This window comes from Leucopleurus acutus (assembly GCF_964270905.1).
Source record: "Leucopleurus acutus genome assembly, chromosome: 4".
NCBI lineage: Eukaryota > Metazoa > Chordata > Mammalia > Artiodactyla > Delphinidae > Leucopleurus > Leucopleurus acutus.
Genome location: NC_139146.1, coordinates 70,522,844 through 70,547,008, shown reverse-complemented (window position 1 = coordinate 70,547,008; position 24,165 = coordinate 70,522,844). Strand labels below are relative to the sequence as shown.

General features: G+C 40.7%; 1 protein-coding gene across 6 annotated transcripts in view; it reads right to left on the bottom strand.

Annotated features, from left to right (window-relative positions):
- ATP10D (ATPase phospholipid transporting 10D (putative)) overlaps window positions 1-24,165 on the bottom strand; it is a 118,170-nt gene that overhangs the window by 20,452 nt on the left and 73,553 nt on the right. For all 6 annotated transcript variants that reach the window (XM_082837772.1, XM_082837771.1, XM_082837774.1 and 3 more), the window contains 7 exons: window positions 21,509-21,741; window positions 14,194-14,382; window positions 11,443-12,052; window positions 10,723-10,829; window positions 8,348-8,474; window positions 6,589-6,773; window positions 1,077-1,383 (listed from right to left, as the gene is read on the bottom strand). In XM_082837772.1, coding sequence (XP_082693898.1) covers window positions 1,077-1,383; window positions 6,589-6,773; window positions 8,348-8,474; window positions 10,723-10,829; window positions 11,443-12,052; window positions 14,194-14,382; window positions 21,509-21,741 — 1,758 coding nt within the window. The remainder of the gene's footprint in view (window positions 1-1,076; window positions 1,384-6,588; window positions 6,774-8,347; window positions 8,475-10,722; window positions 10,830-11,442; window positions 12,053-14,193; window positions 14,383-21,508; window positions 21,742-24,165) is intronic.

Below are 24,165 nucleotides of genomic sequence, written 5' to 3'. Positions count from 1 at the left end.
TTTTCCCTGAATTATTTCAATAGCCGCTCAACTGGTCTCCTTCCTTAACGTCCTTACAACCCGGTGGCTCCTCTCAACGCAGCAGCCAATGTGATCCCTTTCAACTTAAGGCAGCTCACGTCCCTCCTCTGCTCAAATTCCTCCTGTGGCTCTCTGTCTCTTCAGATAAAAGCCAAAATTCCTAATGGCCTCCAAGACTCTACAGGACCTGGTCGCCTGCCACCTCTCTGTCCTTCACTAACCTGCAGAAAACTCCTCCCTTTGCTCAACCTACTTTGGGTTTGAACACACCAAGCATGGTCCATTGTCTTCTCTGCCAGGAATGTTCCCCCCGACCCCCCCAGATCTCCTATGGCTCCCATATCATTTCCTTCAAGTCTCCGCTTACACACAACTTTATCAGTAAGACTGTCTCTGAAAAATCTATTTAAAATAGAAGTCCCTTCCGCCTCCCCCAATGCTCTGCATCACCTGACTTTGCTTTATTTTTTTCAATAGCATTGGTCACTATCTGATCTTATATTTTTATACCTTTTTTCCCCCCCACCTTTTACTGCATTACCCTCCTCCTATCCGTAAGTTCCTTAAGGAAAGGTACTTTGTCAGTTTTGTACACTCTTGTATCTCCGTTGCCTAGAAAAATGCCTGGTACATAGAAGGCACTCAATAAATAGCGGTTGAATGAATAAATAAATGAACTGTTCATATTCTTGAATTTAACTTTCTCGAAGGCAGAACTCATGAATTTTTCAGGTCTCCGATTCAGTACATTACCCTCCTTAACCCAGATGGTTTGGGGAATCTGACATGTACCACAGAGTCCTATTATATTGTTTTCCATGTCACATCTCTACCACCTGGTTCATAAGAGGAGGCCAAATAGGTGATGGAGGGGAAAGGGGAGGGAGTGAGGGGACGGAGGAGAAAGAAGGAAGGAAAGGGGAGGGAAAGTGGGGGAGGAAAAGGACAGACCGAGAGAAGGGCAAACGTGTACAGAAGAAAGGACAGACAGAAGGATCAGCCTCTGGTGTGACACGAAAGTGAGAAGTGCAGGGCTGGGTTCCACTTCCACTCACCGATGGCCAAAGTCATCACCCGGAGATGGCTTCGAACCAGTCTGACCACTTCACTCTTCTGCAGGGGCGTGGCTCGGCAGCAGACCACAGCATGGCAGCGAGCAGCCAGCTCCAGGAACCGCCTCTGCAGACTCTCCTGCAGGGCAAACTCCAGGGTCCTCCCGTTGATAACGAGTCCAGCTCGCAGCCCTGAGTCCGGGGGCGCGGGAGGCCGGTGGAAAGCCTCACTTGATGCTTGCTCTGGAGAAGCTGGATTTTTCTTCTGAAGTTCTTTCAAGACCGTGTCCATCAGCATCTCACAGGCATTCTTGAAACGAGAGGCAAAGACAGTTAGCCTTGGGGCTCCCCTGCTGGCCACTTCCAGCTATATTCATCATTGCTATTCTTTAACATTTGCTTCATCAAGTCAACCCCAGGGAGTGAATAATCGGTTACTTTCCAAGACCTCACAGCGCTTCCACAGAGACTTCTGTGTGTATATGGGGACAGGATAAAAGGATGGGGTGCATCTCACTTCCAGCTGTACAACTAAAAACTAGTTTTAGAATTTCTTTCTTTATTTGTGCAATTTACCTTCTCAAACCACGAATCTCAAGAGCCCTTCGGTCTCATTCTCTCATTTACTACCTGCTTGACTTTAAGCAAATTAATATAACCTCTGAGCCTCAACTTTCTCACGAGAAAAATTCAAACGTCTACATTATAATTCATTGTGAGGAGTAAGTGAAACAATATTGGGTTAGCCAAACAGTTCGTTCGGGTTTTCCGTCCGATGTCTTGGAAAAACCCAAACAACCTTTTGAGCCAACCCAATCCATGCACAGCTCCTAGTGTAAAGCATGACACAGCAGAATTTAAAACAGTAATAATTATTTTTCTCTTCTTTTTTTATCTTTGTTGTTTTTTTTTTTTTGCGGTACGCGGGCCTCTCACTGTTGCGGCCTCTCCCATTGCGGAGCACAGGCTCCGGACGCGCAGGCTCAGTGGCCATGGCTCACGGGCCCAGCCGCTCCGCGGCATGTGGGATCTTCCCAGACCGGGGCATGAACCCGTGTCCCCTGCATCGGCCCGCGGACTCTCAACCACTGCGCCACCAGGGAAGCCCTATTTGTCTCTTCTTTGATTCAACACATTCACTCACTTACTATTTACTGAGAAGCTACTGTGTACTTGAAAAAAATTCTAGGTGCTGGTGATAGATCAATGAGCCAGAAATCCCCACCCTCACCGAGTTAACATTCTGGTCGATGTTCTTAGTGGCCTTATCCCATTTGGTGTGCATGCATCCCTCCACTCTCCTCACCCCACGCTTGTTAGGAAGCTCTTTGAAGACAGACAGCACTTTTAATTTACTTTCGAAATCTTCCTAATGCCTAAAAGAGGGCCACGTTAAGCACCCAATAAATATTCATTAGATGAAGTCTACTCGAGAACATGAACAATAAACTTATACAGAAATTATTGTGTCAAATGACCACTAAGGACAGAGGCAAACAAAATCCTGCAACGGTGCATTTAAGTTTATACACTAAGCCTGAAATACTTTATTCACGAAAGAGCCCCTCACACTCAGAGGCCATTTACTCTTATTTCAAATGCTATTTTAGCAAGCATTTCTCAACCCAAAGCAAAATAAGATGGGAAGTAGGTATGAATATGTAGGCACACAGACACAACAAATACTTAACAACCACATAAACTATAAACAAGAGATTCAACTTCAAACTGGAGCTACCTGGCAACCTTTACCACGAGAATAAATCTGATCCCATACACCTCAAAGGCCCCCATGGAAAAGTATACAAAGATGAATCAAAGATGCTAAGCATAGGCTCAGTATAGAATAGTAAAAATATATTTTTAAAAACCTTCCAGGGCTTCCCTGGTGGCGCAGGGGTTGAGAGTCCGCCTGCCGATGCAGGGGACACGGGTTCGTGCCCCGGTCCGGGAGGATCCCACATGCCGCGGAGCGGCTGGGCCCATGAGCCATGGCCGCTGAGCCTGCGCGTCTGGAGCCCGTGGTCCGCAACGGGAGAGGCCACAACAGTGAGAGGCCCGCGTACCAAAAAAAAAAAAAAAAAAAAAAAAACCTTCCAAACTTTGGTTACATTAAAATGGTATATTTAGAAGGTGACATACCCTGCAGTCACTGAAAATCAAGACCTCTATTAACATGACATGATGGTTAAGATATCTGTTAAGTGAAAAAATATAGCCATAATACTAGACAACCGTATAAATACAGGCTGTATAGCATTCATATGCTCCTACTGCAGAGTGCAGTCTGACTGGATGCCCTTCAAGATATGCATGTCAATTACCTGGTTTTACGACTGTAGATTGATTCTAGATATTTTGATTCTCTTATTTGAGTACAAAAGTGTTTAGTTGTATAAATTAGCTATATTTTCATTATAGAAAAAATATACATACACACATATAGTCAATCTTCATTATTTGCAGATTCCATATTTGCAAATTCACCTACTTGCTAAAATTTACCTGTAATCCTACGATAAAGGTGCTTTCTTGGCCATGTGTGGACACGCGCAGAGTGACCGAAGATCTGAGTCATGCAACACACACCTTTCCAGCTGAAGCTGAGCGAGGTGATGATGCTCCGACTTAGGTCGGCTCCCACGCTGTGAACAAGTGCCCTTTTCACTCTCTGTCTGGTGACACATTTTTTGCAGTGTTGTGCTTTTTGATGGTGATTTCACTGTTTATAATGGCCCTAACTGTAGCCCTTCAATGCTGTCTAGTGCTCCTATGTACGGGAACGCTGTGATGTGCCTTATGTAGAAAACGTGTGTTAGACAAACTCCGTTCAAGCCTGAGTTATATGCTGTTAGAGACAAACTCCGTTCAAGCCTGAGTTATATGCTGTTGGTCATGGGTTCAATGTTAATGAATCAACTATATATGGATAAAATTACACATATATAATATGTATAAAATTATATATATGATTATATATAATATATATACAAAATTATATATGTAATATATATGATATATATGATATACATAATATATATGATTATATATCATATCATATAATCATCATATCATATAATCATATCAATATAATCATATTATATATGATTATATATATATAAAATAAGGTATCTTTAAAAAGAAACATACATGAAACAAAGTTATGTATTGATTGGTTGATGAAAGTGTTCTGACCAGAGGCTCACGGGAACCTAATCCTTCATTTCCCATAGGGGCAATGGTTCAGTTTTTACTACTTCAGTATTTCAGCAACTTTATAGAACTTAACTCCATGAATAATGTATTTAAACAGATAAATAGATATAGGTTATATAATATGTATCATAATACCAAAAGCATGCTTGACAAGTAATCAGCTGTCAGTGCTTAGGCAGTTCACAACCTTTTGGAGTCTCAGGCTATAAGATGGGGATAATTTTATCTGCTCTACTAGTTATAATGGTCAAATGAGATCATGTATGAAAAAGGCTTTTACAGATTCTAAGAAACATGAATATAAAGAGTTATTATCTCGGAAGAAAATTTTAAATGAAATGAAAATAAAACTGAAAAAATTAAATGATGAATCCTGAAAGGGAGTAAATAATCCAGGATATGAGTCTATTAAAAAAAGAATTGAAATTTCTGAGAACAGAAATTATGTAAGGTTTGTAAGTGGCTACATTTCCCATAACCTAATTTGCAAATTTAGGAACCAAAGTTGATGGAAACCTGTAAAGTTGAGGTACTACACTATAGATATGATTGGACAATCCATCGGTTGCCAGGTGGCCCACTTAAAATGTCACAGGAGCAATGTTCTTCGCTAAACGACAAATTGGGCTCATGACCTTCAATTCCATTTTTAACTCTTAGCATATGAGGGGTGGAGAGTGGAAAAAAGAGAAAATAATACAGTGACTGAGCCCCTACTATGTGCTTGGGATTTTATATGCATCGACTTGAGTCATTGTAGAACTCAATTAAATTTATGTTCACTCACTGTGTTCCGTTTAGTTATCTGAAAAATTGAGGTGAAATACCTACTGATAGCAAAAAAATCTTTTGTATTTAGAGCAGTCCACAGTGGATACTCTATAAAGACTTGAGTTGGTAGTTTTAAATACCTTTAACCATAAATTGTATATTTATAAATAAATTTCATAATACTAATGATTTTACTGCTCACAAAAATGGCATAGTCAAAACTGAACACAAATGATTTATTACTTTTAAAAGTTCACTGAACCCCTTTCATCTGCCAGGCACCACATTAAACAGTTTATATCTTCCCATTTCATGCCCACAACATCCCTGTGAAATAGACATTACTCTCACATTACAGGTAAGAAAATGACTCAGGAGGGGAACTCGCCAAGGTCACATACCTGGTCACTGGCAGGCTAAGCATTTGAATCCAGGTCTTACCAGACTTAGGGTGCTTCCATTTTAGTGACTAAAATGACCAAGCATTTCCTTGTGCTCGCTCCCCAGCTGAAACTGGGAGCTGCCTGGTGGCTATGCTTGTGGGTCCCTGGGCCACTGTCAACTGCCAAGGAGAACTCACTCTGTGTTGAATAAGGAAAATTCTCTTTCCTCAAAATGTACCATCTAGTTGGGTATTGACTGAGGCCTGACCATAAAAACATGGCTAACCAAACGCGGCAGCCTGTGACCAAGACCCAAGATGTGATCCAGGTGAGAAGCTCCAGAGGATTTCTGAGGCAGGTTGCTATGACAGAATGGATGTGACTGATAAAAGTATGACAACTGAGGCAGGAAGGAGGAAGGTTTTCCAAGCAAATTAAACAGTATGCACAAATCTCAGTATCACTATACTAGGAATCTTCTGAAAAAAATAAAATGCCTGTTTAATTGATTAGAACATCTGTATTAGAGATTAGTGGCAGGGGTGGAGGGAAGAAGGGGTATTAGAAAAATAGGCTGAATCCAAATTTCTTAAATTCCTTCTCCTCAAAAAGAAGGAGAAAAAAAAATCCAAAATCCCTTTTTTCCCTGCCCTTAAACAGTTCTTCCAACTTTTGATATTCTCAGGTGCACTAGCTAAGATTAACCACTAGAGGGCAGGATTATCCTCTGAGCCTAATTTTAGAATTACCAGGAAAATACTTCTTCACCTGACTCCAACCGAAATCATTACTTCTCCTCAGCTTGAAAGGGGGGTAGATTTCTGTCCCAGAGCTTGACATATTTTGTCATCATGGTCTAAATCTTGTCAAATCAGTGATAATTCAATATGGAGTGGGGGGGGGGCGGGAAAGGCAAATAAAAAGGAAATTTTCTTTCAGGGTCTTTATTCAGCAATGATTCCTTTGAATCATGATATTTTCCAAGCCTTTAGAAGAACTAAGCAAGCTAGGTTGCTGGATAGAAGCACTAGTTATCAAGGAGCTAATGGTTATTGGGTTTTTCTTTCTCCTTATAGCCATCACATCACAAGTATTCCGTTGGCTTTGAAAACACAAAAAGACTGGCTTGATCTCAGTAAACATACCTTACTTTCAGTATTGAGGATGAAAAGCTTGTCCTCTGGCTCCAGTAGTTTGCACGCATAAGCAATATTGACAGCTGTCTCCTGTTTGTCTCCTGTCAGCATCCAGATCTTGATTCCGGCTTTGTGAAGGGCTTCTATAGACTCGGGGACCCCCTCCTGCAGACGGTCTTCAATGCCAGTAGCACCTAAAAAATAACCAAAATGCAACAGGGCTTGTAAGAAACACAAAAGCCAGCTGAAGCTCATCTAAACTATAATTGAACCCTATCTGTTAGCCGACCCAATCCTGAACTACACAAAAGGTTCCAGTAGCTTCAAGGGGTCCAAATGAAGCGTGAAGACTCAGACCAAAATCATATACAAAGTAATATTTTGGGAAGAAAGCCTTCGCAATCAATGAGTTTATCAAATTTACTTGCTCTCCTTTTGGCTAGCTTGCTTCTCTGTAAATTGAGGGGGTTTCATTCAGTAACTTATATATCCTTACTCTTCAATTTTATAATTCCATGATACTCCCGAGGGTAAGGGTAGGCTTTTAAAGACTGTTCTGGTCAGTAACACGTATTATCTATTTTTAATGCTCTTTCATATTATAAGTCCATACTTCCCTTTTCTGTAACAACTGAGGCTATGTTTTAGAATTCAGAAGTTTTACAGATTTTTAAAAGGTAAGAGGATATATGTATCATATTTTATAATATCTGGTAATCACGCACATTAGTATTTTTAGCAAAACTTACAAATTACAACATTCGCACTAATTAGGATAATAAAGACTTTAAATTGTCTTATCAAATCAGGCCTGATTTTGCTGCTAAATGAGTTTTGGCACCAAACTCACAAAGCAGTTTTGAGTTTGGAACTGCAGATGAGGAAATGTGAATCTGTACCACTCACACTGTCACGGAGAAATGACAGAAGGAAGATCATTACTTTACTGGCTAGAGACCAAGTTAGATCATTGTTTTTTCTCTGAAGCAGAGGCACAGAGCTCAGAGACCGGTGTTTTGGTGTGTTAGTACTCTAAGGCTGTGTTCCTCAACCTTGGCTGCCTCTTAGAACTACTTGGGGAGCTCTGAAAAATTCAAATGGCCACACCACACATCAGACCAATTGAAACAGAATCCCTGGGCAGGCATCGGTATTTTTTAAAGTGCTCCAGGTGATTTTAAGATGCAGCTCTATCTGAGACAAGAGGTGTCAGGTGTGCAACTTTTAGTTGAAACCAGGAAGTAAGAGAAGAGAGACGAATTTCATTAGCCCGGTTGCAGGCACAGAATAAAGAATATGGGCCCTGGAGTAAGGTAGATCTGAGCTTCTCCCCAGCTCTGCCAGCCACTAGCACGTGACTTTGAACAAGTCATTAAACTGCTCTGTGCTCCAAGTTTCTTCTAAATAAAATAGAGATTTGTTGTGCAGATTCAAAAAGACAACACATATTAAATACCTTATCCAATGGCTGGCAAGAAACTTTAGCTTTCCTCTCTTGAACCAGGGTATTTAATTGGCTTTGTCCTCTACGTTAAAGCATTGAATTTTTAAATGATCTTAAGGATGACCAGCCTGCCACAAATGAAGTCTAAGTTCACTGCAGTGGAAAATGGACTGGAAAGGATTGGAAGCAGGGTAGAAGTCAAACTGGACAGGGTGGGCAGAACCACATGTATCTCTTAGATCAAAGTGAAAAAAAGCCACTGGTGAATAACTAATTTATAGACATCAAGTGTTTTTGAAAATTCCCCCTTCAGACAATACCTACCAAGTAAAGTTAGTTTGTTCTCCAACCTCATGGCAGATTCAAGTAGTAATTCTTCCCTGTTGTCAATGCTGGTTTCAGCTAAAAAATGATTTCTCAGCCACTCTGCATATTCAGTGTCACTCATGACCTATGAGGGGGAAAAAAAGCTGTGAGGCAGGCCATGTGATGAGCCTATGGTATTTCCTTCTCTGGGTTCACTCAGCCCAGGTCCAAATCCTCACACTACCCAGTCACAAACTTCCCGAGCTCTGTGATCAGACTAGTGTAACACAGAGGATGGATAGACCCTGTAGCTGAGAATCTCTGGGAAATTCTAGGCACCATATAAGATGAAAGTAGGTTAATCAATTAAACCAGGGAGTATGCAGTTGGGAGAAAGGAGCCACTTGAAAGTTAAATTCAGGGTTATTCTAATGGTGCAGTTGAAAAAGTGGTGTCCAGTACTCAATGTCAGGTATTATATAGCTAGCAGCACCTTTGATTTCTTTTGATGGTTGGTTTATAGGGTGAGTTATCAGTAAAGGTTAAAAGAAAAAGGAGGCCAAATGGGTGAAGCAAGGAAGTTCTCTTCCAAACAAAAAATTAAGTGGAATTCCTGGAGAAGGAACCAATGATACATTTTCCTTTGTCTTCAGGTTGCTGTAATGGGAGAAATCTACTTTCAGTTCTTATAAAGCAGCATGCAGTAGAAGGGGTGAGGCAATTTCTCTATCTACTCATTCTTGCCCACGAGGTAATTTGATTTGGGAGAATCTGACATCTATTGGGCTACATTTTTATCAGGGCAGGACCATTCCACTGAAAAGGCAGAAGGTCTGTTTCGATCTTGAATTCTTCATTCTTCTTACAACTGTGTATGAGGCAGGTTTTTGATTCTCCATGCAGCTGGTTGACTAAGTGCCTCAGAGTCTACACCGGATCCCACTTTCCCTAAGGCAGTTCCCAAAAACTAGAATTTGGAGAAGAAATGAGAGATGCCTACATTGGCCTCAGGTCCTAGCTATAGTCTCCAATTCAGTTCTCCCAGGAGCTCTATTGTTTGGGTACTAGTGGACAGCCATTAAAGCATTGATACTTTGATCTACATGTATCTCTCAGTCTTCTCTACCAGCCAGAGCCCAGAATGAAGGAGAGAAAATTGATACTTTGGCTTCTAACACAGCAAAAATTAACTGTAGAGCTCAGAGCCAGGGAGGGAAGAGACAACAGAACGGGTAGGAGGTAGTTATGGAGAAGAGGGAGAGAGTTGGCAAGAGAAGCCTCCCTGGTTCTTCTCCAATATTTCCCCTATGTGGGCTGATCTGATTGTTCTCTGTTTCTTTTCCTTCAATGTTCATCATAGCTCTGTTATATCTTGACAACAGACTCCCTTCTCTCCCCCATAAGCACATCCTTCTCTTGCACTAGCCCTTACGAGACTCTCCTTCTGCACCCTAAGTAGACTTCCGCACCTTCTCCTGCCACTGTTCTACTCTGAAACAATGAGTTACCTGAGTTTGTACTGAAGGAAGAAACTCTATCTAGGTGTGCAGCTGGGGATGCAGTTGTGGCTATGGCTATAGGGATGGGGCTGGGGACATCTTGGCTTATCAATGAGGGAGGGTAATATAAGGGTGTAAGGCCTTGCATATAGCTTCATTACAGCTGAGCAGCTTGACTTGGTCAATACCTAGGCCATACCCCACTGGCCAAGTGGCACAAAAAACTTGACCAATTCACTCTTAAAAGGCTTTGTATCTCTGTTTCTCCCATGCCCCCAGGGGTGGTTCTGGTAGTAACACCCCTCAAATCACTTCTTGGAGCTCTGTCTTCTTTCTTATTACTTAAATTTTTATCTAGAAAGGATACACTATGTCCCAGGATTATTCTCAATAGAGAATGATAAAAACTGAGATAATATTTAGGAAATTTACCTGGATTTACAGATAAAGACTTATGAGCCCACCAGGAAAAAATATCAAGAACTTATAAGTGGAAAATTAAGGCCAGTCTCCAGCCTCATTCTTTGCAAAGCACATTTAATGCTGTAAGATAGAGGAATGATATTTGCAAGGTACTCAGAGAAAGAGAGTAGGATCCAGGGATGTTTATTTCCAGTCATACTGCAGTTTCCACACAAAAGCACTCGGATATATTGAAACATGGGAGAACTCAGACAATATAACTTTCAGGCATCTTTCTGGCAAAATACTTTGAGAACAAACTACAACCAACCAATATATAAGGAATAAAGAAGCGATATGAAAATAGAGCCCAGTGGCCCAAAAACTTTTCCCGATGCTTAGATCAGGGTTTGATATGCGCTCGTTTTTGTTAAATGACAGTGGAGCTAGGAAGGAAGGAAGCCAGCCGACAGGCACACGGAGCAGCCTTACCCTCTTTGCTACACACAGAGTGCGCAGGCCTCGCTTGGTGTAGGCATCCAGGTGCTGCTGGGTTTTCTCCCTTAACATCATCTGTTGTTTTTCCAGACCTGGTCCATCTAAAATAATTAACACACGTCTTCCCACCAGTTTGCCCAATGACATATTTTTTAAAACAATGGTAACTTAACCCACAACAAACAAAAGGTCTTGTAGTTCTGAATCCCAAATGTGCGTTTATAAAAGGGACCCCTCAGAATAAATCATTCCCTTGTCTCTTTTTCCCTGGGGAGAGAAAAGTACCAAGAACTTAATACAAACACCATTCCCACACCATCGATAATGACTGTCACAATGATCATAAGGATGCTGGCTGTCATTTACTGAGCATTTACCATTTTCTAGGCTCTGGTCAGCGGCGCGGCATATATTGCATGTTAAACCTCTCAGGAACCTATAAAGGAGGTACCATAATCCCCACCTATTGAAGGCAAAGGACAGTTAGGTAACTTTATCAAGACAGCTACTGTCAGAATCCAGATTTGAAGCCTGTCTATGTAACCCCAAAACTTACGTGCCTTCTCACCAGATCCTAGGCAGCTTCCCCTACACTTCACCAAGGGTGACAGATCCCTACACATCTGCTTGTTTGCCTTTATAAATCCCTTGAGAGTGGCCCTTCGATCTCCAAGCCCTTCCTATCACTTCCCTCTCAGTCCTGTATGAACCCACCTGGGGAAGCCACTGAGAGCAACTCCATGATCACAGAATCAGCGCCCTTTGTATACACCACGACTTGGTTGGAAATGGGGTGCCGGACCACAACGGACATTCTTTTTCTTACTGAGTCGAAGGGCAGGATGTGTAGGAGTTGAAATGTTAATGGTCCCAAAGCAGCAAAGTCCACCATGACCTGCTCTGGGGTCCGGGACTGCAGAGTGCACTGGTAAGCCCGGGCGGCATATACTAAGGCCGCTTCATCCGGGCTCTCAGCCTCATAACACAGGCTGCAGGCCAAGGGCTGTCCAGGGAGGGATTCCACCTTGCCGTTTGTGACATCCACATTGCTGTCTTGCTTCTCAGTTTCTATGCGACAAGCTGAGTTACCAGAGCCCTGGGGACTCTTGCTGGTCTGGGAGATCTCTTCCTCCACAGGTGAAGCTGGTTTCATTCGACTAAAGAGAGAGAGTCTGCTCACAAAGGCATTTGGGACCCCAGAGGATGGCTCTTTCCCACTGGCAAGAGATGGTGAACTTGATCTTCGGACAGACAGTCTCTGGAAGAGGCTTTTAATCTCTTCCAAAGACTTAATGGGCATTGCATGCAGAGAAGAGAGTCCAATCTAGGAAAGATAATATGGGAAGGTCTCAATAATACAGTCAAAGGCAGTTGGTAACAACTGTGAGGTCAAACGGGGGGAAAAAAGGAGATATGAAGAGTTACCACTCCCTCACATGGCAGCCTGCTTCATACTTACAAATGCCGCAGGAAACGTTAATAAAAATAAAAATAGCCATGATGAAAAAGATGCACTAATGTTGATGGCATTGTGAATTTCAAAACCACTTAGGAAGAAAACTGATAGCAAAAGACATAAAATGCTACATTGCTAGCAGTGGGCATACGTATAGCAAATTTCCCTAATGAAATAAACTATAAAAAATTAATAATCTTTATTATATGCATCCTAGCAGTAACAATTTTAAAATTACAAGCAAGTATTTAATAATAGCAAATTAGAAACATCTTAAAATGTTACATAACATTTAAAGGTCAAGTTTATAAAGATTACAGGGCACTATTGAAAAAGCTAAAAAAATAGTATTAAAAAACAGTATAAAAACAAATGTATCATAATACACATTTAAAACACTGGAAGAAAGTAAATCGAAAGATTAACAAAATGTATTTTTTTTCTTTTATTTTCCAGGTTCTAAAAAAGGTTGTTAATATGACCTTTTAAGCAAAGTAGGCCAATAAACAAAGTAGCTCACAGAAGAATTATCAGCATAATAGGAATTCAAATTTCTATTTTTATAGAACTTTTTCTTGTTCATAGCCTGATTTCTTCTAGATCTTAACTCTTATCAGTGATTAAATTTAGAATTTAATAACTAATTGGGATGACCAATTAATTGAATGCTAAAATTTTCTCATTTAGAAATGCCCAAGGCATTAAAGAATTTTCTCCTAATAAGTATTAATTTTATGATAGTTTGAGAGACTCATGCTGGTCAATTTTCAAACTTACTGGCAACTCAAAAATGAAAAGTGAAACTCATCCACAGATGACGTTTCTGTACTCCACATGAATTCTGATTAACTCTTTATTCACTGCCTTTCTGTCACTATCTTAAAATATCATGAGGCTTAGGCTCTTATATGTCTACAGAGATTTTCTTTCAGGCTACAGAATATTATATTCTTTGGGGATAAGGCAACTATATTTCTTAAACAGAAAACGCCAAAAGATGTCTATATTGGAAACAGATGTATATGCAAAAGTGTTACATGGGGAGAAAAACAGAACATCCAGTGAGTTATCCTCTAACTATGTAAGTTTTCAAAGAGCAAATTTCTAGTTGAAATCTTATAAAAATACAGTTTCTGATCAAATGAAAGCTTAATGGGAAGTAAAACATTTTTATGTTAAAACTGACCACCTCTGAAGTTGCCAAGAGAAAATGATCTAACAGAAAATTAAAATTTAACTGGGTTGTGCTGCAAATTGAATTTTAAATACATGTATGCAAAAGGGGAGATAGTTATATTCAAGGAAGATAGCACAGCAAGCGGTAAATCACCAGTCTCTAAAACAAGTTTTTCTTTTTAATTGAAAATGAATTTTCCATGGATTCTAAGCTACAAAGAGACTTTAAAAATCCAGCTTGTGTGGGAACTGCAGAACCTTGGTATATTATAGATGTATTGGATTTTAGAGCGATTGAGTTTACATTACCCAACTGGTACATGAAAAGGGACATTATCATTAAACATGATAATGAATTTAATACTTTATACTTTGCTTGATGTAGTGCATATGTTGGAGGTTTTAGAAGTTTCACAGAAAGCTTCAAATTTGGTAAGCAAACTAAAGCAAAATGAACAGAGTCATATTTTCCAAGAACTGTTCTCATCAGCTATCCTCCTAGAGGCAAAATAGTATAGTAGCTCTGAGCCACACTTCCTGGGTTCAATCCTATCTCTCCCACAAACTGGTCCTGTGACCTGGGCAAGTTACTTAAGCTCACCTGTAAAATGAGGAACAGTAGAGTAACAGCATGGGGCTGTTGGGAGGATTAAACATATTAGTACCAGTAAATCGCTTAAAACATCATAAGTTCAGAGTACAGATTAAGTAATGTATAAATATTACCTGCTACTATTGTTAATTACGATCCACATAATAAGACGACATAACAAGTACATTTAAACCCAAAATTCTCTTCTGGAAGGTGACCCTTGTTTGCATTAGAGACTCACCTTTTGCCGTGGTTGGTTAGGAGCAGAAACCACTACTGTGTTGCAAATTGCCAAAGCAATAAAGAAGTCGATGATGTACAGAGTCTCCAGTGGTGGATCTGGGATAGTCTCATCCAGTGGGGTAAAAAGCTGAGGTGTAATCTGACTAAACTTGTCCAAAAGCCTGGTGTCTGGTACCACATCTGTTTCCTGAAGATCCAAAAAGAGAACGTGTTGTTACAATAAGTACGTAAAAATACGAGTTTTAAATCTACGTGAGCTTTTCTAAGCAGAATCTGTGAAGCATGAGACAGTAAACTTTATTCTTCTAAAAAAAGATTTAATGGACATGGTGTCATGGGATGTGAGAATAGGGAAATAAAAGAGAAAAAAATTAAATAGAAAATTCAGAATGCATAATATGAATGGAGACTACCTTGACTATTAACTCAAGGTAAGCAAGAGAGGAGCAATGCCTTTCACCAAAAACTAGCTGAGTGAGTTTTCTTATTTTGAAATACACAGGGCAGAGCTTTATTTTATTGTGTCTAGGATTCTACCTACTTTGGGCATATATTCATCCCACAGCAACTGATGAATATCAATTCTTTTAAAAGTGAGGGCGTTATTCATACTATGTTATTTTAACAAAATATTTTACAGCTCAAATCACTACTATTGTTAAAAACCAACCCTCCGAAATAAAATTATTATAAGCACGCTAACAGAGTTCATCCGTATTTCCTGGTAATATGCTACAAGACACTAATATCCAAGGGTCCCTCTAAGAGATTTCTGATCATCAAATATTTTTGGCAACTGTGCCCTATGCCCCTCTCTTTTGTACAATTCCATTTACAAATTGGCTTTAAGAAGTTTGCTTACTGGGGAAAAATACTTCATTTTGTTAAACACGGTACTTCTCATTCTTATTTAGAAGTACTAGTTTTAATGAAAGAATGTTGTACTAGAAATCTGTAGTATGCAGTCAACTGCTTTACAAATTTTTCAGATGAGTCAAAAAAGGGGCCATCTCCTCTGAATCAAGTTTTCACAAAAGTGCCACTGTACTCTAGAGGAGTCCTGACTGCAGAAAAGCCAGGAGAGGTGACGGAGAGAACAGAGTAAAATATGGAGATGTGTGATATTAGATTCAGAGTGACCGTGGCTTGCATCTTATGCTTAGGAGTTTGGTGAGATGTAGCACAGCCTCAATAAGAAAAGAGCACAGGCTGGGAATCACATGGGTTTGGGTTCAGGTCCTAGATCCACTGCATACCCTCTAGGGGTCGAAGGCTGCTTACTTAACCCTCTGAGCTTCATTTTCCCTCTTCTGAATAATGGTAAAAAGTACACCTACCTCACAGGGTGGCTGTATAAAGTAAATGAGAGAATGAGAGACATGAGACCAGCACAACAGAAACCCAAATAATTTAATGTTCCTTCTCCTTCTCGAACGATACACTCACCTTCAGGCAGGTTACCAGGCTAACAATGGGTTTCAAAGGTCCCAGTTTTCTGCTGTCACAAGGCATTCTTAAATTTCTATCTAAAAATAGCATCTCTTGCTCCGTGATATTCGACTTAGCAAAATTTGAACCCTGTTGCAGTTTGATGGAGTTCGTAAGCACTTGTAATCTGATGGCCATTCATTAACGAGTTGGCCACATTTCCTCCCGCGTCTCACACATAGTAACACTGAGCCAGTGCCTGTGCTGGGCCCTCAGTGACTCAGAGAACCACCCTTTCCTTGAGGACCCCCTTGCCAAAGTCAGCAGAAGAGAGTGGCAACATCTGAGACTTCTTTCTCACTCGATACTCAGGAACCTTGTTGCATAGGATTAATGAAGGTCTATGATGATACTGTCATCTAGTGAGTGCGACAGATGCCATGGGTTGGAGCAATATTTCCAGAGGCATCCTTCTCAGAATGTTTATGCGAATTAAGCAAAACCCCAAGGAGTTCCATACTGAAATAAATTTAGGAAATGTTTAAACAGTGCTTTATTGTAGCACTTCTCAGAGCGTTTAATGGGTACCAGGAATCTCCAAGAAGAGGCTAGTATGTGCAGGTCTCCCTAATTTTATTTTTTAGGGACGTTTGTTCTTTAGAACGTGATTAGGATTGAGTTAGGGACCTTAGAAGCAAATAGTGATTTCACTGTGCCAATGATCTCCGCATTGACTAATAACTGGCTTCAGAACATAAGGACTCTACTGCATTTTGAAGTTACTCTAAGGCTAATGAAGATTTGTAACTTCCGTCTTTGTGACAAAGACATAAGTCAATCTAATAAGTCATTTGGGGAATTGAAGAACCTGTGCTGTGATCATGAGAATAAAAGAGATCCTGGAGCTGACCAAAGCTGGGGCTCTGGTCAGCAAAACTGTGTTTATAAAAAGTACTGTCAAAATAAATGTAAGAAACTCCGGACCATACAAGACCCTAGAAGCATCATAAAATAATATAAAGAAGAGCCCAGAAGAAGATTTAAGGAAAGATACATGTCAAAATGAAACTGCAGGAACAGAATGTTCTTCCACTTTAGTTGCTGTCTCTAAAATAAGTTAATCCCTAGTGACTAAGATATTCAGTTGCTGAATTGAGGAGAAAGTATAGTGTTATCACATGCAATTCTTATCTGTAAGATTATATCACAGGTGTTTTTACCTAAGATCCAAATTTTCCTCATGGAGACCTTCTATTACAAAATTGACTTTTGCTCTTTTTTTTCTATAATGGACAGATCCTACCTTCTCTGAACTCTGATTACTCCAAGAACCAGGCCCAAACCATCCAGCTTTAAATGATTCCATGCATATGTACTCTCCCCACAGGGTGTGTAAGTTCCTCTAAAGGAAGGACCATATCTTATAGATTTTTGTACATTTTTTAAATTGAAGAATAGTTTATTTACAATGTTTCAGATGTACAGCAAAGTGATTCAGTTGTATCTATATCTATTCTTTTTCAAATTCTTTTCCATTATAGGTTATAAGATATTGAATATAGTTCCCTGTGCTATACAGTAAATCCTTGTTGCTTATATATTTTATGTATAGTAGTTTGTATCTGTTAATCCCATACTCCTAATTTAACCTTCTCCCCTTTCTTCTTCCATAACCATAAGTTTGTTTTCTGTCTGTGAGTCTATTTTTGTTTCATAAATAAATTCATTTGTATCATTTTTTTAGATTCCACATATAAGTGATATCATGTGATATTTGTCTTTCCCTGACTTACTTCACTTAGTATGATAATCTCTACATCCATCCACATTGCTGCAAATGGCATTATTTCATTCTTTTTTATGACTGAACATTTCTTGTAGATTTTTGGATCCCCAACTCAGTAACTGGTACATGGATAAGCCATAAAATGTTATTGCTGTACATTACTATCAGACACTTGCTGGTTTTATATTCCATAAAGAAGGGGGTGGAGAAACAGATTGAAAAGATGTTACTCCTTAGAAAGCAAATACATAAACCCCTCCCACTTGACCTCAAATAGACATTTTTTTAATGCATTGAAAATGTGTACTCCTAATTAGGGAATACAGAACACAATGTGGGCAGCTTCCCATAATTGAACTAAGCCTTATCTATTTCATGGTGGGAGTCCAACATCTTTGTCCTCATTTTAGATAACATCTGGCTACTTGAAATTTTAGATTTACCCCCATGATTCATATTATGCTTTCCTACCAGCTTGCAGATTTCACATTCACCTTTCTTTCTTCCTCTCTCCCTCCCTTCCCCCCCCTCCTTTCTTTCTTTCTTTTTTCACCCTATATAAATCCAAATTAAACAAGCAAATGTTGGCCAAGACTTCTCTTTGTCATCTCATAGTGTCTGCCAAAGCTTTTGGGTAGCCTTACTCTATACAGAATGTTAAGTTTGTTTTAAAATTGAGTGATTAGGACACATTTTAATTGTTTATGCGAAATCTAAAATGTCCACGGTTTAATAATGGACAAAGATACTCCGCGTGGGAGATCAAGTTGACCAAGCTCTAATACTGTGCCCTACTCCCCACCTAGCTCCACCTGTACCTGAGGGTTTTATTTCATTTCCCACTGCCATCCTCACTTTAAATATAGACACAAATGCCTTCTCCTTGAGATTCCTAAATACCACAGACCTGAAGAAAAAAGACAAAGGCCAATAACTGCACATGGACAGCTCCTCCTCCACACGATGTTCTCCCCAGTTCTGTGGTTCTGAGCCTTTGCACATGCTACACACTGTCTGCCCCAAGTGCTTTTCCTTCCTTTTCTACTGTGTAACCCCCTACTCATTAGTCTAATCATAAGTTACATTTTCTCTCTTTTTTTGCAGCCTTTCTGGATATCTTCTCACCCTTGTAGAGTTGATCATTCCCTTCTTTGTGCCCTCACTACACTCTGAATTAACTACCATTACTGCATCTTTAATACAGGGTTATCTTTATTTACTTATATGTCTGCTTCCTCTACCTAGAACAAAGCTGAAGGCTGGGGGCATGTTTTATTCATTTATATCCCTGGTCTAGTATTATGCCATTGTCTTCCATTAGTCCATTAATTAATTCACTCCTTTTATAAACATTTATTGTTGATCTATGGTGTCAGGCACTCCTCAAGGAAAGAGGGGTGCACAGAAGAGATGGGATCCCGGGTATGTGGAACTCACATTCTAGGTAGGGGAGGCACTAACCTCTAAACATATAAGTAAATTGCTTCTAGATTGAGACAAGAGTGGGAGGGATGGAATGTACTTTGGATTGCGTGGTAGGTAAGATTTACTGAGGAGGTGACATCTGAGCTGAGACCTCAGTGAAAAAAAAGGAAACAGCCATATAAGGATCTAAGAGGATAACACTCCAGGTAGAAAGAATAGCATGCTTGCTGAATGAAAACTTCTAGAGGATTAAAGAAGCATAAAAACACTGACTTAGAAAATTAAGGCTTCTATTTCTAAAATAGGTCACATGAACCCGGGACTCACGGTCCTCAATGACATTCTAACTCCCAAAGCCGGCGCACCCTGGCCGGCACCCTGACCTCAGATCCTCGCTCTCTGACTCTCACCTTGCCTCCCCCATGAAGGGCGCCATCTTCCAACCTTCCACTTCTGGACATCACAGCTCTCAGTGTGCTCTCAAGCTGGTGTTCTCAACCTGGGCTCCATGGATGGACTTTTAGAATCATATGCACAATTTTTACGGATGCTAAGTTTTCAGGTCAAAGGATCTACAGCTTTCTCAAAATAATCGTTAGTCTCCAAGAAGGATAGAATCGGCTTGTCTAGAGTAAGAGTGAGAGATGGTCTCATAATTCAAGGAAGACCTCTTTATCCTATATGTAAGGGTGTAGTATTGAAAACACAAAACAGAACAGCAATCCCAGAGCATCTATATAATCAGCATGACACATGGCATTGGAGTACAGGGCAAGTGAAAACATGAACTGAATGGGAAGACTGAGCCTGTTGAGCAGTTTCATATAACCACCTTCACGATAACTTACTGAGAGTGAACGTGCAAGGCACTGACCTCAGATGCCAGGGATTCAAGATGATTTAAGTCCTTGCTCTCAAGGAGCAAGGTCTATGTCAGAGGCAGAAACAAGGCCAATGTCATGAGGACTAAGGGACCGAAGGGCAGGAGGGACTGTGTAAACAGAACTTAGAAGCTGAGAAAAGACAGTCTGAGAAATCTTCAGGAGAAATGATATTTAAAGAAGGAAGTAGTTCATCAGATCTGGTAGACAGAGGTAGGCAGTGAGAGGAGAATAAGTTTTAGATGGGAAATGGTACAAAAACCATAATGACTTTAACCTAGGAAACAGTCCCTTGTTCCAGGAAGAGAGTGAGGCTGGATCAGGAAACCGCGAGGGACACCATGGCACAGTCCCACCTGGTTGCTAATACCCTTGACTTCCAACCAAACATGCGTCACTATGTGGTTAACTTCAGGTGGGTGGGAAATAAAAGATCAGCAGGGCTTCCCTGGTGGCGCAGTGGTTGAGAGTCCGCCTGCCGATGCAGGGGACACGGGTTCGTGCCCCGGTCCGGGAAGATCCCACATGCCGCAGAGTGGCTAGGCCCATGAGCCATGGCCGCTGAGCCTGCGCGTCCGGAGCCTGTGCTCCGCAACGGGGGAGGCCACAGCAGTGAGAGGCCCGCGTACCGCAAAAACAAAAAAAACAAAAAGAAAAGATTAGCAGAGGAGTGGGCAAAATTGATAAAATAGAAGAAAATAGATACCTATTTCTGATACAGCCTGAAAATCAGTACAGAGAAGAGGTGGTGTGCATTCTCCCCCCACCCTTTTTTTTTTTCAGAAGTTGGAGAAAAATTAAGTCCAGATGTTTGGAATAGCTTGACATCTGGCAATGACAGACTATAACAGGTATGATATCCTTAGAGCCACAGAAATGCACAGGATGAATTGCAGTGGAATGATCTTCCTAGTTGCTGAAATTGTACATTTGGTGGAACTTTGAAAAGAGCCAGATTCCCCTCAAGGCCTTTCCAGGATGAATGAGATCCCTGGGGTCTATTCAGATCATATCTCTACTATGAAATTCTATATAAATTCAATGGAGAAACACAAAGTTTCCCCAAAGCTGTTTCTTTCTTGTTATGTAACTTATTTCAGAGGTCACCAACTGCTTACCAGTCTCATAGCTGGGGAATCTTCATCTTGGTTAACACAAGACTTAATGAAACGTGGAAGGCAGTTGAAATTTTATAGAATTTTAAGCATAGCAAAACGTTTGATTTCTAATTCTTTCACACGAGTATTTTTCCTCTTTCCCATCTTCCACATGGTCCTTTTTCTATGTTTTCCCCTCAGGACTCAAGAACACACCCTGTTGAGCTCTGATATAGAAATATTAGAAAATTACCTTCTCAGGACTAGGAATGGGGAAGAGAGCACAGATTTGGTGGATCTGGGGAAAGACTGCAAAGAGATAAAAAGGCCTTGGAGGATACCAAAAGGCTTTTGAACTTCCCTATCAGTTAGACACACTTACCTGTCTCTAGATTCCTCTGTGGTAGTTTTGCTGGTTCTGAAAGTGAGCCATGATCCTTAAACCAAGGCTACTTTTCTCCAGGCTATCAACCCTGGCCAGAAATATTATGTTTTTCCTGAAATGATATACTATCTCTCAACACTGAATTATCTCCAAAATTAGGATATTGTATGTGGCAGTCACACTGAGCTGCACTTATGCAGTCTCCTCTCAGGTAGAAAAGACAACAGCGTTTGGCTCTATTCTAATTATGAGGATGTTCGTTCATTATTAACCGTGGACAGACAAGATTCACGTCATGCATTCACACTTACAATGGGGCTACTGAAAGCAGCCTGTCTGGAATGAGGGACTTCACTGGCTCCACTTCCTAGAGCAAAACAGCTCCCAGTAAGATGATCTGAGGATATACTTCCTAAAGGTCCACTGCGAACCATCCTGCAGCTGGGGGCCCCTGGTTTCGCCATATTGCTGAGGGAGCCACTGGGAGTGTCAGCAGAATCTTCATCTTCAGAGGCAGCTTCCTGATAGGACTCTAGCCTCTTGGCTGAGGGATAAAAATCACACTGGGTCATTCCCTGAGAGGAAACTCTTGCAGGTTGAGTATGTCAGGCATTTACTTAAACAGCTATTTCACACCATCTCCTCCCATTTTAAACCTGACCTCCAAACTCCTCCAATACTGAGTGAATGGACTTACGTCACTGAGAAAAGTAGAAGCAATCAGAGAGGAACTCCCTTCTCTCCCCATGGTCAAATCTACCAACCTATCTGCATCTGTACCCAAACTCTCTGCCCTCCCTCATACTACTAGGGATGAAGTTTCAAACACCAAACCCTGCACTGTGATCTGCATGCCCTTCTCAAGCGCTTCACTCTTAACAACTCTCCCCTCTTTTACTTTGTCTCTCAACCAGCCTCATGGCTTTCTGTATCTCTCCACGGACACTGCTCTTGTCAAGGTTGTCAATGAGCTAGCTCCAAGTTACCAAACCCAGTGACTGCATCTATTCATATCTTTTCTGAATTCTTAGCAATATCCAACGTCCTCTCCTTTCAGATGTCTCTTTCGGTTTCTCTTGATACCACGTGTACTGTTTTTCCTCCTGCTTCAGTGCGGCTACTTCTTAGTTTCTCCTGCTGTCTGCTCTTCTCCTCAGTCCTCAGATACTGGATGGCTGCAGGAGCTCCTTCCCTTCACTACCTACATACTCTTTCTTGGTGATGTCATCTGGTCCCCCCCACCTTTGAAATATCATCTCTGTGCACAAGACCCCCAAACCTATTCCTTCAACTCTAACCTCTAATTAGAATTTAGACTCAGACATCCAACTCTCTACTTGACATTTCCAGTTGGATGTCCATGAGGCTCTTCCAGCAGATATCTGCATGACTCACCCCCTTACAACTTCAAGGAGACTTGGAGGTATCCCTTTGTCAATGAAGCCTTCCCAGATCTAACCACACTGTTTGTTACATATCCTACCCCAGCACTTAGCACCATCTACACATCATATACCTTATTTTTAATTTTTTGAATCATCCATTACAATATAAACTCCAAAAGGGCAAGGAATTTTGTCTTTTGTTAATCTGATATTCCTAAAGCCCAGAGAAGGGGGTGATAGATACGCAATAAATACTTGTTGAATAAATAAACAATGGACATCTTGAATTTGGTATACGGTAAATGTAGACTGCTTCCTCTCTTCCTCCAAATCACCACCCCCGCCTCAATTACTCTTTCTCTGGTCTTTCTCATCTTTGTAAATGGTACCTAAATATCTACCTAGCTATTAACACCAGAAATTGAAGATTCTCTTTGATTTGTTTTTTGTTCCCTACGCCGCCCCCCACCCCCACAGTCAGAGCATCACCAATAGCTGTCTATTATTCATCCAAAATATATCCCGAATATCTAAACTTCTCTTCACCTCCATTACCTTAATCCAAGCCACCATCATTAAAACAGTAGCTAGAGTGATCTTCTAAAACATAAAGCAGAGCAGACCACTCCCTGCACAAAACTTCCCAGCGGCTCCACAGTTCCCTTAGAATAAAATCTGACCTTCTTATCCTGGTGTACCTAACTCAAAATGATCCGGCCTAGGCTGACCTTTCTTTTTTTTTTATGGTACGCGGGCCTCTCACTGCTGTGGCCTCTCCCGTTGCGGAGCACAGGACCGGGGCACGAACCCGTGTCCCCTGCATCGGCAGGCGGACTCTCAATCACTGCGCCACCAGGGAAGCCCCTGACCTAACTTTCTTGCCGCTCCTTCTTCTGCACTAAATCCAGCCTCACTGGCCTTTCTTTCTTTACTTTGAATATTGCCAACCTCGTTTCAGTCTGAGGACCCCTATACTAGCTGCTCCCTCTGACTGGAAGGTTTTTACCCCCGAATTCAAAGATCATGTCATTCAGATCTAGTCTCTGATATCCCCCTTAGAGAAGCCTTGCTCAACCATCCAAAGTAGCCTTCTGCTCATTCTATATTATATCACCCCATGATAATTTTCTGCATAGCACTTTTCACTATTTAATATTTTTTATTTAAAAATTAATTTATCTGTGACGATTTTCTCCGATAGAAGTTGTATGAGAGGAGGGGCCTTGTCTGTCTTGTTATATGTGCTTGTTTGGATTGCTAGTTGCCTGTATTCAGGCTAAGTCTAGCTACTGAATAAAGTATAGCTTTTGGCAAGTTAATTTATAAAATAAAGAATATTTGCATATCCTATTTAATAGTTTTTGTCTATACTTTTTAAGGACAAGGAAAGGCTAAGATTCTGGGTTCTAGAACTAACTCTTCCAAAGACTAAGTGGCTTTTCAGCAAATCACTTGCTCTTTCTAGGCCTCTGTTTTCTTATTAGAAGAATGAATAATCTGGACGCAATGACTTCAAGATCCTTTCCAGTTCTGCAGTTCTGTAAGTTTCATTATATTCTCTGCCTAAAAAGTACAGACTATTT